Source organism: Beta vulgaris, chromosome 6 (assembly GCF_026745355.1).
Source record: "Beta vulgaris subsp. vulgaris cultivar EL10 chromosome 6, EL10.2, whole genome shotgun sequence".
Classification (NCBI taxonomy): Eukaryota; Viridiplantae; Streptophyta; class Magnoliopsida; order Caryophyllales; family Amaranthaceae; genus Beta; species Beta vulgaris.
In genome coordinates, this window is record NC_079207.1 from 623,057 (window position 1) to 639,025 (window position 15,969).

At 31.5% G+C, this 15,969-nt stretch overlaps 2 protein-coding genes across 3 annotated transcripts; one reads left to right on the forward strand and one right to left on the reverse strand.

The window, feature by feature from the left end:
• Positions 1 to 204: 204 nt before the first annotated feature.
• On the reverse strand, positions 205 to 6,308 carry LOC104884466 (hypothetical protein). 2 transcript variants are annotated; one of them, XM_010669115.4, is made up of 10 exons: positions 6,096 to 6,308; positions 4,091 to 4,149; positions 3,220 to 3,612; positions 2,760 to 3,014; positions 2,590 to 2,640; positions 2,421 to 2,504; positions 1,969 to 2,019; positions 1,783 to 1,887; positions 1,266 to 1,400; positions 205 to 544 (listed from the first exon to the last, which is right to left on the reverse strand). In XM_010669115.4, the coding sequence occupies exons 3-10, from the start codon at positions 3,610 to 3,612 to the stop codon at positions 407 to 409; spliced, it is 1,212 nt and encodes a 403-aa protein (XP_010667417.2). In that variant the 5' UTR covers positions 4,091 to 4,149; positions 6,096 to 6,308; the 3' UTR covers positions 205 to 406. The 2 variants fall into 2 exon arrangements, with proteins under 2 accessions (XP_010667417.2, XP_048503462.1); XM_048647505.2 differs by having other exon boundaries at positions 4,091 to 4,152.
• Positions 6,309 to 12,634: 6,326 nt separating this feature from the next.
• Positions 12,635 to 15,674, forward strand: LOC104884467 (F-box protein At5g67140). Its single transcript, XM_010669116.3, has 5 exons — positions 12,635 to 12,943; positions 13,071 to 13,217; positions 13,689 to 13,824; positions 14,744 to 14,842; positions 15,224 to 15,674. Exons 1-5 carry the CDS (start codon positions 12,819 to 12,821, stop codon positions 15,422 to 15,424), a joined length of 708 nt encoding a protein of 235 aa, XP_010667418.1. The 5' UTR covers positions 12,635 to 12,818; the 3' UTR covers positions 15,425 to 15,674.
• The last annotated feature ends 295 nt before the right edge of the window (positions 15,675 to 15,969 follow it).

Genomic DNA, 15,969 nt, shown 5'->3' on the forward strand with positions numbered 1-15,969 from the left:
TTTCTTATACAAACTTTCTAGAACCGCAAAAATAGAAAAGCCAAATGAAACTTCCAAACATCTTTTAATTCTTTGTTCTCAAATACTTAAATACTACTATCAAATAGCTAAAACTCAAGCCAAAAAGAATGTTGCAAAAAAATATCATTTTTTCTTGATAGAAAATTTCCATCTAATGAATTTTTTTTTAGAATATCAGAGTCGAGAAAGGAAGAAAAAGTACAATTAGAAACACAAACTCCATCTTTTTAAAAGATGGTATTTCTTACAACAACAACAAAATACTGTATCTGAATTTCCCTCTAATTTACGCAACAATAATTCCAACTGTGTAAAAATTATCCAAAAATAAAATAAAAGGGAAGGGGGTTACATCCTACAGCATAACAGGACGATAAGCCATGTATCAAAGAATTATGCCATTCATCCTGCAAAGAGGGCAAGAGTTTTGGCGCATCAACCATCTTTTGATGCACTTGTAATGAAATTTATGTTTGGAATCACAATCTAGTATTCCCAAATCTTCTCCATCCTTGTACTGTTCCTGTGTGTTGAAAAACAATTTCAACTAATTAGCTTTTTTTTAGAAGAATTTTAAGTAATTAGCTTAGGGCTTGTTCTCTTCGGCATAAAATAACTGGACTGAACTGAACTGAATAGTGATATGTGAGAGTAAAAGTATTGTCTAGAGCTGGACTGAACTGAATTGAATTGAACTGGACCGAACTGAAAATAAGCTACGGGAAACAAGCCTAAACTTAAGTTAAGTAAATAACATTGAGTAATATTATGCAACTATGGAGTACTAAAAAGACCATATATCAAAACGTAGGTTGGACAGATAGATAATTTTTTTCAATATTTTTATGCGTCTTATTATTGTCCTATCATATCTATACTAAAGTAAAAGCCACTAAAGTTGGTATATGGTCTCTTGGTTTCATATTTACCAACCCGTTTTTTAGCAACAAACAACAATAAACTATAACTATACTAAAGTAAAAGCCACTAAAGTTGGTTTTCCCTCCTAAACCTACTTAATGAATGTATTGTTTTAAATAGTAGAAAATTTATAGAACACTAATTAATACACATTCAATATACAAATTATTTCAATAGTTGTATTGAAAATTAGAATTTAGCTAATACATTGCCCAAAAATTATATAGAGATCGGGAAAATCGAGTTTAGTAAATGATAACATAAAGTCATAAACATAACAAATGATGAATGAAAAGAGGTAGATAGGTCAATGGTATATATACCCAGCACACAGTGCATCCGCAAGCCATAGTACTTGTAGAAGAAATGTATTTCTCGGTTCTGAGTGCTTCCACAATTGCTTCTTCATCCAGCCCATCATCAACAAGAGCCTCTTGCTCTCCTTCTAATATGGGCTCCTGAAACAAAGATATCGAATTTTCAAGGAATATGTAAATAGCGCATATCACAATGATGATTTTAGTAACTTTTAGAAGGAAAAAAGAAACGACGAATCAAACTTTCCAAAATAACCATAATTCTTTGCAAAATGCCACCAAATACTCGGAACTGTTTTCAAAAATTTCATCAAATGTGACTTGATAGTTTAGGAAGCGCTCTATGTTTTGTGTACCACATACTATTGATTATTGCACAAACTAGTAAGGCTTGTAGTCGGAGTGTCAATATGAAATTTATTCTTGAGCAAAAAATTAGTTTTTATAAGGTTTTTCTGAAACCAAAGGGGAAAATCAATGAATATGTAAAAACTTGGAAATTTCAATTAACATAATTATTTACTTCGTTAGTCATATCCTCAGTTTCTTCTTCCTCGTCATCCTCAGTCTCATCAGCATCATCGGCGTTGTCTTCATCCTCCAAGGGAAGAGAATTATAATTCTGCAACTATGGAATAAAAAGTAAAATTGTGAAATTAAGCTGACAAACAGGGGAGACCAGCAAAGTAGTATAAGGGGCGGAAAAAACCTGTATAGCAACTGCGTTATTATTGAGCAAGTAAAAAGTCTGCGTAACTAGCTGTATTCGGAAAATAAAAGATCAATCAGCACTTCAGAGTAACATAATTGATAATACTATGACTGTCTAACCCAATCACACCACTATTTGTTAAACAAAATATGAAAATACAAAGAGTTACAAAAATATAAAACTTTACTACTTCAGTGTGTGAAAGAAGTTACGAAACTTGGAAGTTTAACCATAAACAATTAGTGGTGAGTCGAACGGTGTGACACGCAGGAGAGCCGCTATCATACCTTAAACAAGGCCTCATTAAGTCATTACTAAGTTTTACGTAATGGAAAATCTAGTTTGCGTACTCACAAAAAATCAGATTTTGTTAAATGTAAGATTTCCTTAAAGGAGGAGCATAACAAAATGCAATTAAGTTTATTTGTACAGTAAGTAACTTGACAGACCTGAGCTTCCATAAAGGCACGTAAAGAAGGATTTGCAATAGAAGCCACCTGAGCACGTCGCTGGGCTAGATAATCTGTAATATTCTGTTGAGCAAATGGTATGCATTAAAAAGATCGTGATCACACTGTGTTTAAAATCACCTGAAAGCTTTATTGTAAAAACTCATACCAGATCACGACATACATATGATGGTCTATCCACCTGAGGAACATCAGAGTCCTGTCAGAACATAGAAACCAAATCATTATCAGTTTCTTTTTTGAAGAACATATTAGCATTTACATTCTTCCTTGAAAACTCAGAGATTCTAAATATATTGCTAGAGAGGGAAAAAGAACCTCAAGAGAAGGAGGAGCTGTAAGTGCAGTTTCAGATTCTCCGGTATGTGTAGAATTCATGTTAGGAGTAAGCTCAACCGCAGTAGCAGGAACAATCTTCCCTCCAAACTCAATGTCTTCCATTTCAGAAGGTACATTTCCAGCAGAAGAAGAAGAACCAACAGTCATAGGAGCACGATGTTGGTGAGGAGAATCTGACATTGATAGATATGAATACTCTGTATTCCTAATATCATCCTTGTGATAATCCCATTCCTGCAAGGATATTTCAACAACACCCAAATTAAGATGCGTATTATGAGCTTGATGTGGAGGAATTGGACTGCGCCCCACAACAAGTGGATTTACCAAATGCCTCCTTAATCCCCAAATGTTCGTTAAAATCTTCACCATCATACTTTTATGAAGAACAAACAAACTTTTACAGTATAAAAAAAAAGGGAGATCAATAGTTCCTTACATTTGAAGAAGGAAACTCTTCACCATCACAATCTTTTAAACCAATTATTTTTGAATGGCTTCCCTCAGTTCCTGAAAAAGCATTGTCCTCAAATGAACTTAAGGTAATGTCAGAGCCTTGAGTATTTGGCTGCTGGTTAACACTCGACCCTATGGCGGGACTTAAGCTGTCAGAAGATTCGTTCGAGTATGAGAATGGCATGTATGAGAATGGCTTGAAGTGGAGTGGACTTGGAGGCAACAGCATGGACAGAATATTATGATTATTTGAGCCCAAAGGAGGTATTGATACTCCTGCTGGGATTTCAGAATCATTCTGAGAATTATTATTATTATCAATAAATTGGGAAGTAGTCCTTTCCGAAATTTCAGCTGTTCTCTTAGCACCATCCATCTGAATGAAAACATGTTTTTATAATTCAAAAGTTAGTAAGCAGATCATACAAAAGACTCACAAAGTTACCTGAATAAATGTCCCTCGATGACTATAGTAAGACTGTCCTACTACTCGGTTTAAAAGATAATATTACATATTTAATGAAGATTTAGATATTCATCAAGGTAAAAGCAAAAGCTATTAAGAGTAATCTATCTGTGACATAAATTTAGAATTAAGTACGGTGTGATTTTTCTTTTTGGGTAAACTGAAATGTTAATTGACTTCAAAAACATTATCGATGCTTTTTGGACAAAACCACATAACACATGTAGTATGAAAAAAACAAGATTACTATGCAAGAGCTGATTAAGCTACATATAACATTACATAAAGGACCAACAATCCATAATAAGGCTAAGTATTACACAGCAAGGGGTAACACTCATTGATATTCATCAAAGAGATTTACGAGCACATCGAGATGGACTTGTACCTTAACTGCCACACAACTAGTAATTCTAAGACTGTTGAAAAGTTCAAACTTGAGTTAACCTGCTTCAGAAACAAAAGTATTATGAGAACATATAACTGTATAAGAAACCACAAATAATTGGAAGATAGAACCTTGGAACTTTAAAGTTAATTAAAAATATAGAAGAAAGTCATTGTTAGAAAACCTCAAAATGGAAGTAAATGTCACAGTAAGAGGTCTAAGCCTTAGGTAAAATCACAATGGACGTTGTCATACATATTGAAAGCACACCGAAATAACATAAAAACGAAACAAAGGAATTCCATCATCTTAACACTTTAACAGTCACAACTCACAATAAACATGCCAAAGTAATCAACATGATTAAAAAATCCCTAGTTAGATTGAAATCAAAGATCTATTTGAATGTTAGATGAAATCTTTAGATTTATTATTTTTATTTTCTTGTATTTAAAAACCTTCTGTAAGGACAGAAAATCAACCCCGTCATTTCAAAGAAAATCTCAAGAATTTCACAAAATGAAAACCCTTAAAGCAACCATACAAACTCAGCATCTATGCATACACCGAAATACAAGTTACTTTCAAATATATCAGGAGAGATTAGTAATTAATAGGATCAGTCACTTCATTATACCTAAAGGAAGAAAAAAGTTTTCACGTCGATCATAAGCTCTTAGTGCTTAAAATGAATAAAGATACTTTTAATGTATGAATGCACGTATTCTATTGCGTGCATGTGAATCTACATATACATCAGGTAAACCGCGTAAAAGGAGGAGCAAGTAACTAACTAAAATTCCATGCAGAACAACAATATAAAAAAAGAATTATCGTGTTGCTTAACATAAAACTTTTGTGATAATTAATTATTAATTCATGGACGCAAAATGCCTCATTGAACTTAAGTCTACATGAAAGGCTAATATGCTAAAAATTCAATCACATATACTTCTTTAGACTCTAAGTAAACACATGAATGCTCCAAAGACCAAAAGCCTAATCATTTAAAAAAAAAAAAAAAAAAAAAGAACACTAAAATATTTGCATCCATTTTTAGAAGCCTATAAATTAATCCTGGCTGTTAAGATACTCCCCCTTGACCTGCCAAACCTTATTGATTAAACCCTATTTGTGGAACATGTTCTAGAAAAGCCAAAAATTACAAGTAAAACAAAACCAAAACACAAGTTTCAATTGTGCTCAAGAATGGAGTTAATAGACAACAAAGAGAAGCATGGCTTTGTGGCCAAATCGTCTTGTTCAGTGGAATCGAACACAAACGAACAAGAACATAGCCACACAATGGAATCGGACACGATTCAACAAGCACATACATCTAGACCACAAGAAGTTAGTTAAAAAGTTTCCTAAATAACTCCATTATTGTAAAAAACTTGTTTATATTATACACAATAATGTAGAAGTCAAATTAACAAGAAGCAAAATAATGTAGCAAACATATCAATAAGAAACTTCACTAAAGCAAAATTCTTAAAACAAAACAACAAAAAAGGCATTAGAATATCAAAAATTCACCAAAACTAGTTAGAAAAACACAAAAAGCATAGAATTGAAGCACAATTCATGGAGTTTACTATGACAAAAAGAACCATGCAAATGTATTATATAAGACTAATCTAAAAGAGCAAAAAGAAAGTTGCTAACTTGCAAGAAAACAGAGTGAGTTTTACCCTAGTTCTGATCTCTTGCTTTAGCAATGCCTTTCTATTGAGAAAAAAGGGTCAATTTATAGGGACAAATGATCAAAAGGGTAGATGGACAACCTAATATTACCTGAGAATACATTTCCATAAATGTGGAATAATGTTATTGATTATTTTCACTTCCATATACAGCTGATAATTCAGAGTATGAATAGAAGAATGCAAGAATCATCAACAAAAATACAATAAACAAATTCAGTAAAACCTAAACAAATAAAAAATGAACATAAATTGAATAAATAAAACAGTATGAATGCAAAGATTCGTGGCATTCTCACCCAATTCTTCTGGAATGGACATTCATGGAAATAAATATGAAGAAGAACCTCCACTTGCCCTTCTCTCTTTTCATCTTCCTCTCTCAAGGGTTTATTTTCCCTCTATTTTTTAATTAATTTGTTTTTTGGATGGTAAACACTGAGGTTTAAACCTTTTTTCTTTTATTTTTTGGTTTAAGGAACAAGAGTATAAACCAAATTCTGATGTAGATAAAAGTACACTTTTATGAGTTTATCATCATAATTATTATATTTATCAGATTATTGTTATATTATGATAGTTACAATTATAATTATATTTCTATAGTATTGTTCTAAAAAAACCACTTCATGAATTTTTTTCCTTATAAAATATCAATGTATTCTCATATTGGATAATCGATCGAATCGTATTAAAATTTAAATTGATAAAAGTTTAGGTAACTTTCCCGTTTTTCTCACAAACTAGTTATGTATGTATAGCTAAATATCTAGTGGTCAGTTTTCTAATATAGAGTTACAGAAGTGAGTAGATCTGATTTTTTGGGTTTAATTGGAGGACTTATATTATGAGCTACTAATAGATTTATCCGCATTTAGTGGTCATTTGATTGGCAATGCGATGACGTTTTACACTATTAGGAGTATTGTAAAGGAAGTTGTGATTGTTAGCTCTTCACTTTCTAAAATGTGCAAAAAGAATACACGTTGGTTGATTGACTCTAGGAAATATAACCTCCGCGTCAAATTAGAATTAATGATGAGAGGAACTTAGTTAAGTAACTTCTTCCTTATTCAAAAAATGAAAACTTACCAAATATTTCATCCGTTTTGTGAAGTTCTACTCAGATTCCATCTTATATGTTTTAAAGTTCTGCCTACTTTATATTATTTCTCACTTGACAAAAGATATACAATGATTTAATCATTCTTGTCCCATACTCTCTCTATTTTATGCTTTATATCTTCCTTAAAATAAAATAAACTCACATTGTCTCTCCTCATCACTGAAAAAAGTACAGATTCTAGTAGACTCACTTTTTACACTCTCTCCAATTTACTTTAAAATGTGTATCTACAGACTACTGTTAATGGATAAAATTATTCATTATTTATTATTTATTATTTATTATTTATTATTTATTATTTATTATTTATTATTTATTATTTATTATTTATTATTTATTATTTATTATTTATTATTTTATTATTTATTATATTATTTATTATTTATTATTTATTATTTATTATTTATTATTATTATTTATTATTTATTATTTATTATTTATTATTTATTATTTATTATTTTATTATTATTTATTATTATTATTATTATTTATTATTTATTATTTATTATTTATTATTTATTATTTATTATTTATTTTTTTATTATTTATTATTTATTATTTATTATTTATTATTTATTATTTATTATTTATTATTTATTATTTATTATTTATTATTTATTACTTATTAATTTAAATAATTTATTATTTATTATTTATTATTTATTATTTATTACTTATTAATTTAAATAATTTATTTCTTATTATTTATTACTCATTACTTTTTATTTATTATAGATTATTTATTACTCATTACTTTTTATTTATTATAGATTATTTATTACTCATTACTTACTCCCACCGTTTCCTAAAGATCTTCCCACTTACCGTTCCTACAGATACCAAGGAAAATCAAGTTGTGTGGGGCATGATGTGAGTAAAGTAGGAGAGAGAAAGGGGTTAAGATAGATAAACAAATAAAAAGGGGTTAAAGTAGGAGAGAGAAAGGGAGTAAAATTGAATTAATAATGTAATGGTGGACCATATGATAGTGGCATGAGAGGGTAAACAGGGAAATTTGTTTTGCCAAATAAGGAATAAAGCAAAAGAGATAAGATATTTTGGAAACACCCTTAAACGGAAAGAGTGAAGATCTTTAGGAAATGGAGGGAGTATTATTTATTACTTATATTTCATTATATTATTATTTTTTAGTATTTATTATTTACTATTTTTTATTTATTATTTATTATCTATTATTTTTTATTTAGTATTAATTATTATTTATTACATAAGTTCTATATACAACAAAAAAGACTAAATACAGCAAAAAGGATAAAAGACTAACCTACGGCGTACCACTCATGACAATAGTAGAGGTAACAACATGAGCCCGACCCAAAAATGGATGAGTTTCGGACACGATTATTCGTCCCGTTGTCGAACGCAACCCAATTCTTTGGGCGAAAATTCTGGGTCACGAGCAACTTAAATATGTAAAACAAGTCTAAATTTTTGCCTGACCCGAAAAACCCACTCGAATTTGCGCGTTATGCCGCGAGAATTTCGGGCTGCATTATCGCCTGGCCCAGCCCGAGGCTTTGGCCCGAAAGGAGCCATTTTTTGGATCAATTTCGGCTCAGGTTGATCCATGATCACTTATAGACAATAGGACACGTCATTTAATTATTTTTTTATCATCATCAGATTTGTTGATTTTTCTTTTCTTATTTTCTTTTAATTTAGCCTATCATTTACCTTCCTTTCACCTCAACTACACTATATTGAATCTAAAATAGAATATAGCAACGGTTTTTTTTAAATCTACATTTTTCCAAACTAAGAATAAAAGGACACATACTTAAAGTGAATTCACATACCAGATACGTCTTCTCCTTCTATTGCTTAGTAGTGAATACTACTACAGGTTCGATGAGGCCAACACAATGGTGGGAGTATTTTAGAGAAAGAATGACGTGCAATATTAGAGGAATGAGAAGAAAGGAGGAAGAGCGAGTAAGAATGGAAGAAGGAAAAGTAGGGTTAGAGTCAAATATCAGCTGGGAAGCGATGTTAAATAAGTGAAAAAAGGGGTCATTGAAGATCACGTAACAGTTGTAAGGATTAAATAAGGTATAAAATTGTCACAAATTAAGTAATTATTATAGGATAGTCTCGTAAACATATAAGGTAGTTTTTTTTTTACAAAAACTCGATTTTATTTGGTAGTTTATGACGAATTTTTCTTATGACTAATCCAATTCATACTTATTCAGTTATCTAACTTGATTTTTTTCTTTTTTTAAGGAAAACTTGCTTTTCCATATACTTGCAACACTTGACTTTCATTTGTGCTACTTATATACTAATTTTGATAAGATTTCTAACTATATTATATATATATATATATAAATGTCACATATGCAAAATATAATTGGATTATATTTAATGTATAATTTGAAAATATCAATATATATTCTAATTTAAACTGATATTTGAATTATAAATTAATAGAGTTGTAACTTGTCAAACTTAAATATGAAAGTATTGCAATCTAGTGATCTACTAGTACTTTTAAGCACGTAAACTACGTGTTTGGATCCTCTAGAATTGTAAAATAACTCTACAAAGTAAAGTTTGAGCAATATCAATCATTGAATAAAAAAATCAATGGCTCATATATTTTCTTTCCAAAAACTCCCTTATTTTATCTCATCAAAATCCACCCCTAAATATTTTCCTTCCACCAATATGAGCCCTTGATTTTAAAATGTATAGCTTAGATACAACTCTACTTTATAGAGTTTCACTAAAACTCTAAAGGATCCGAACTACCTATAATTCAGCTATATGTTGCTCTAGCCTCCATTTAAAGTAACAAATCACTTGTGATCTTGATGGAATAAAGCTTTTTCTTATCCAAAACGTTTACTTCTCAAATATTCCTCCTCCTCCTACTACTACTACTACTACAAATCCTATTACTACGACAGTCCTACTACAAATCCTACTACTACTACTACAAATCCTCCTACTACTACTATTACTACTACAAATCCTACTCCTACTACTACAAATCTTACTACTACCACCACTACCACCACCACTACTACTACCACCACTACCAGTACCACTACCACTACCACTACGACCACCACCACCACCACTACTACTACCACCACCACCACCACTACTACCATTATCATTATCACTACCACTACTATATTATATTATATTATATTATATTATATTATATTATATTATATTATATTATATTATATTATATTATATTATATTATATTATATTATATTATATTATATTATATTATATTGTTATAGCGTGAGAGAGAACGAGAGGAGTGAGATAGAGAAAGAGAGTGATAGGAGAGAGTGATGGGAGAGAGTAATGATTGAATGAAATCTCGTGCGTTGGCTTCTATCGCGATCCCAGCACGTATTTTTCTTTTTTTAAGCTGATTTTTTAAAAAAAATTGGAGATACAGCTGTAGCCATTGTACCCAGCCATGGACATTGAATCTTGGAAAGAATTGAACAAACAAACTTGTATATGCTTTTCTTGGAATTACATTTACTCTGTGAAGTATTTATATATAGTTTGAAACTAAAATTATGATAGTAAACCATATGTTAATGTTAATTATATATGTTCAACATCACATCTATACATGTCCAATAAATGGAAAGATAGAGAGATGTCCAAGTTGAGTGGGAAGAAAGACTATGATAAAACTCTTTTCAACGGAGGGATCATCAACAATTTAGGAGAATCTTTATAGTAGACCTGGGTGTACTATGCTCATGGTACACCCAAGGCTATTTTCAGCAAATGAGTAAAATCAGCAAATGAGTAAATAAGCAAATGAGTAAATGAGCAAATGAGTAAAATGAACAAATGAGCAAAATGAACAAGCATTTCTACTCATTTAAGAAAATGAGCACACTTTTACCCAAACTTTATCATTTGCTCATCATCTTCTTCCTTAATTTCAGATCTGGAAATTTCTTTTTTTTTTCGCAAATTTTAGATCTCCATTGTTGTGTTTGGAAGGAAGGAGGTGAGAAAGAACTATTGAAACAACCACAACAGAACAACAACAACAACAACAGATCATTTGCTCATCATTTCTACTCATTTAAGAAAATGAGCACACTTTTACCCAAACTTTATCATTTGCTCATCATCTTCTTCCTTAATTTCAGATTTGGAAATTTCTTTTTTTTTCGCGAATTTTAGATCTCCATTGTTGTGTTTGGAAGGAAGGAGGTGAGAGAGAACTACTGAAACAACAACAACAGAACAACAACAACAGATCAATCGAACAAATGAACAACAATGAGCAAAAAAACAAGAACAGAACAAATGATCGAACAAATTACAAATTGCATCACTAATTAGATAAATTTAGGGCAAAAATTTACCTGAATTAGTTTCTGATTGCATGCCAATAGTAAGTATTTCACTGAATGAAGAAATTTGCAATTCTGTTGTTGATTAGCATGTTTGAATTGATTCCGCCATTAATGATTCGCACAAATGAGTTGAATCCGCCACTGTTGATTTGCAAAAATGAGCGAAATTAGCTTATGAATCATCATTTACCCTCTCATATCACTATCATATGGTCCACCATTACATTATTAATTCAATTTTACTCCATTTCTTTCTCCTATTTTAACCCCTTTTTATTTGTTTATTTATCTTAACCCCTTTCTCTCTCCTACTTTACTCACACCATGCCCCATACAACTTGATTTTCCTTGGTATCTGTAGGAACAGTAAGTGGGAAGATCTTTAGGAAACGGAGGGAGTACACTGTATCATTTTAACATACACTATATCATATCAATATCAATATAAACTATCATAAACTCACGTGATATGGATCAGGTGCACACTAATTAGTGTGCACCGGATTCATATTAGTTTTTTATTTATGCCGAAGAGAATAGACCCTTACATTGAATTTCACTATTTCAACATACAATATTACAAATCTCTCGCAATTCTATTCTTCCTTTATTTTTTTTAAAAGTATCTAAAATTAGAAAACGAAACATAAAAAAAATAGAAGAGAGAGAAAGAGAAGAGAAATGTGTAGAGATTAGGGATGGCAATGGGGCGGGTCTGGGTCGGGTCCACCTGGACCCAGACCCAGACCCGTTTATTTTTCACAGACCCAGACCCGCCCCAGACCCGCTGGGTCTAGCGGGTCCATGGGTCCTTACTGGGTCCTAAATGGGTCCTTCTTAGTTTTAAGTTTTCATCACATTTTTAAATATATGTAATTAAAAATTTTCCCCCTAATATATATAGGTTCTTGTATCCATGGTTAAAGTATTCTCTAAATAAAATTTTAAGAATTAACTGATAAAATATTAAAATGTTACAACTTATAAAGTTAATGTCTCTCATAAAATTTTAGAGTTTAGGTAAAAAAAAAATTTCTAGTATGTAAATGGGTCCGTGGGGCGGGTCTGGGTCTAGCATATGTGGACCCGGACCCAGACCCGACCCACGTTCTTCGGGACCCAGACCCGACCCGGACCCATTGGGTCTAAAATTTCTAGACCCAGACCCTTATAAATGGGTCGGGTCCTAGCGGGTCTGGGTCGGGTCCGGGACCCATTGCCATCCCTAGTAGAGATGACGAAGCGATGAAGGCCAAATGACCACATCTATCGAATATTGATATCTCTTTCCTTAATTATATGTCATAAATATCTATAAATAAACAGCAAAGTTTCCTGTGTTACTTGTCCCGCCTGTTTCATAAACCATACTTATTTATACGACCATTTCATCAAATTTATCCCTAAAAAAACCTAATTTTCCCCCCAACTTATCCTATCTTTAATTTACTTACGTTTCTCTCTCTTATTAGTTATTACTCAACCAAATTAAAATTCCCTCTCTATTTTTCTCTCTCCTAAATTTCTGATGAAGAAATCACAAATGGGGGAAAAACAGACAGAAAAAGAAAAAGAAGCAGAAATTGAAAAGCTTCCAACTGATCTTCTCTCTCATATCTTCTTCTTTCTTACTTCTTTCAGTGATTTAGCTCAGTAAGCATAACTTTTGTTCTTTTGATTATATTTCTTTTATGGGTAACTACTAATTTTCTATTTTGAATGTTTTCTAACAAATTGTTTTTTCTGGGTTGTTAATTTGGTAAAAAAAAAAAAAAAAAAGGGCAAGCTCTGTGTCTAAGAAATGGAGGGAAGGGGTGAAGCAATCTTTGGGAAGAAGAGAGAGTCTGAGCTTTTCTGGGTGTAAAATGGATGATTCATCTACTTCTCGCCTTGTTCATATTGCCTTCTCTCTCAAGGAACTTGATATGTATGACTTTGTTAATTTTATCATCTTTCTTAACATAATAACTTTTATTTATCACTTCTCTATATCATTGTGGGTTGACTCTAGACCCATAATACTTATTTTATTATGTTTTCTAAGTTGGGTACTCTTTGAATTGTTAATTGGATGAGGTCATAAGGTAATATAGAATTGATTATAACTTATTAGCTTTTGAGACATAAGTCTGTTCGATAAAAATAGTTATTAGTTGATGGTTTTTAATTATGGTGATTGGCTATTGTAGTAAAAATCAACTATTTTCTTCGTTTCAATTTAGTTGTGATACTTTACAATGCGCATCTTAAAGGATATCAAAGTTATTATGTTACGTTATAACTATTTCTATAAAAGAATTTAATTTGTATATGTAGATGTGATATAAGTATAACAATGTAAGTAACACTTCTATTAAACTGTGTGTGATTTGTGCAAATTGGTTGGTTGCTGTTGCAGCTCGAGGAGTCGTTGGGGTTGTCAGATAACTGACATTGGCCTGTTTGAGATATCAATGGCAAAGTGTATTGGCAATTTGACCTCAATTTCAATTTGGGGTATGACAGGAATCACTGACAAGGGTGTTGTGCAATTGGTATGAATTTCACTGGCTTTTCCAAATATATAATTTTTATAAGTTTTTCATATATGTAACTCGAAATATTGGTGTTTGAAGTTGCATCTCGTAAATTGTGAGAAAGCAAATGTAACAACTAAATTGGGACAGAGGGAGTAGTATATTCATACAAGTTAGGGGCAGGCAAATATAATTGGGGACTCTGTACATCTTAAAACTGGACTCTTTATTTGAGATTGAGTTAATACTTAATAGTCCTATTATTATTTTATTTTTTTTACGTTTGTCATGCCTAGAAGGATATTTTCCACATAACAAATAATGATAAACTAATATATATTTAATTGCAAATAAAAGAGGAGTATGGAGATACAACATCTGATTATATGTTGGATTTTGGAGAATCCGAAATACTTTCTAAAATATCAAACTATAAAACTTTAATGGATTTTGGGGTTACTAAGAATTAAATCCATGTTCTCCTTAATCCTTCCCTTACAATTTCACCACTTATCCATATGTGTTTCCTTTGTCATTCCTTCAAACAATTAAAACAAATATATTTTGAGATCTCTAAACTGAGTTAGCGGATTTTAGTGTTTATGTAAGACGGTATCAGACAAGGGATGTCCAATATCAGATTTGGGTGTATCGGAAACTACTATACTCTATATGAAGTAGTAAAATACTAAATACACCCTCCAGGGACTCCACTCATCCATTAGAATAAAATTGTCACAAATTTAAGGATATTACATGAATTTTCAAATAGGTTCCCCAATGCTTCACTTGTAGAAGCCATTTTAAGATTTGGAATCATACGTCTAAATTATATGTTCAATAATGAGTATGGGCTAATACTTCCTTAGTAGTTTCTTATCCCCTTGATAAGTTTATTTTGTTATATGCTAATGGAAATGCTTATTTTGGAGTGTAGGTCTCAAGAGCAACTTCCTTGCAGCACCTCAACATCGGTGGGACATTTATCACTGATGACTCCCTATTTGCCATTGGAAATAATTGTCTACATCTAAAGGTCGTGTACTATTTTCTAAACAAAGCTATTCACCTAGAATTCTCTTACAAAACAAATTGGTAAAATTGGCATTATCACCCTTACTAACAATAATGAAAAATACCAAGGATGTCTTGGCCTAATGGTTATGATTGAGGTACTGTGAACGATAAGTCACAGGTTCGAAACCCCCCTCCCCTTCTTTGTACTGCCTTCGTGACTCATGGATTATAAAAAAACAATGATGAAAAATGTATGACTAAGCTAGTACGGGTAAGAATGACAATATGATACCGTTGTTTTGTGGAGAACAGTGAGGTAAATAGCAGTTTTCTTATATTTACTGGAAGTGTATGTTGATGTTGTAGTACAATTTACCAACATGAAAAGCTAAATGTGCAGACTATAGTGTTGTGGAGTTGCCGCCATGTGACTGAGAATGGACTTCTGTACCTAGTTAACAAATGCAGGAAGCTGGAATCAATTAATGTTTGGGGTACGAGGGTTCCTCTTGATTGCTTCATTGGCCTGCTTACTATCAGCCCTGCTTTACAAATCAAACCTACAGGCCATCTTCCAAATGCTGCACCTATTGTTGTATGATTTTTCCACTTAAGTTGCCAAAAATCTTATCTTGCTCATTCTCAATCTATTATCATGTACATGTTTTTAATGGATGAACAGCAAAAACATAAATCTTTGTACAGTTTGTTTCCTATTTATTATAATCTTTGTATTATTTGCTAAATAAGGACAATCAACATTGTATCTATCTATTCAGCTGTTCTTAATCTTTGTGTACAATCTCTGTTTATGTTCTCAATAAAGTAATAAACATTTCTTTGGTTCTGAACCTCTCTTTTATGCTCCTTTTATACTTCATCCGTTTCTTAATAAATGAAACAGGGGAGGGGGAAACCAACATTGTATAATTTGCTATTAATTATGATCTTTGTATAATTTGCTATAAGGACAATCAACATTGTATTCATTGGTTCAGCTGTTACTAATCTATATGTACAATCTCTGTTATGCTCTCAGTAATAATAAACATTCTCTGAATATGAAACTCTCTTTTATTCTCCTCTTATACTTCATGCATTACTTAATAAGTAAACATTGATAAAGTGGGAGGAAAACCAATGAAT

Coding starts and splice junctions, on each gene's coding strand:
- LOC104884467 (XM_010669116.3), top strand. CDS start 12,819: ATGAAGAAATCACAAATGGGGGAAAAACAGACAGAAAAAGAAAAAGAA. Junction 13,218..13,688: donor TCTCTCAAGGAACTTGATAT/GTATGACTTTGT, acceptor TTGCTGTTGCAG/CTCGAGGAGTCGTTGGGGTT. Junction 14,843..15,223: donor ATAATTGTCTACATCTAAAG/GTCGTGTACTAT, acceptor CTAAATGTGCAG/ACTATAGTGTTGTGGAGTTG.
- LOC104884466 (XM_010669115.4), bottom strand. CDS start 3,612: ATGGATGGTGCTAAGAGAACAGCTGAAATTTCGGAAAGGACTACTTCC. Junction 1,401..1,782: donor CTGAGGATATGACTAACGAA/GTAAATAATTAT, acceptor TCTTTGTTTCAG/GAGCCCATATTAGAAGGAGA. Junction 545..1,265: donor GCGGATGCACTGTGTGCTGG/GTATATATACCA, acceptor TTCAACACACAG/GAACAGTACAAGGATGGAGA.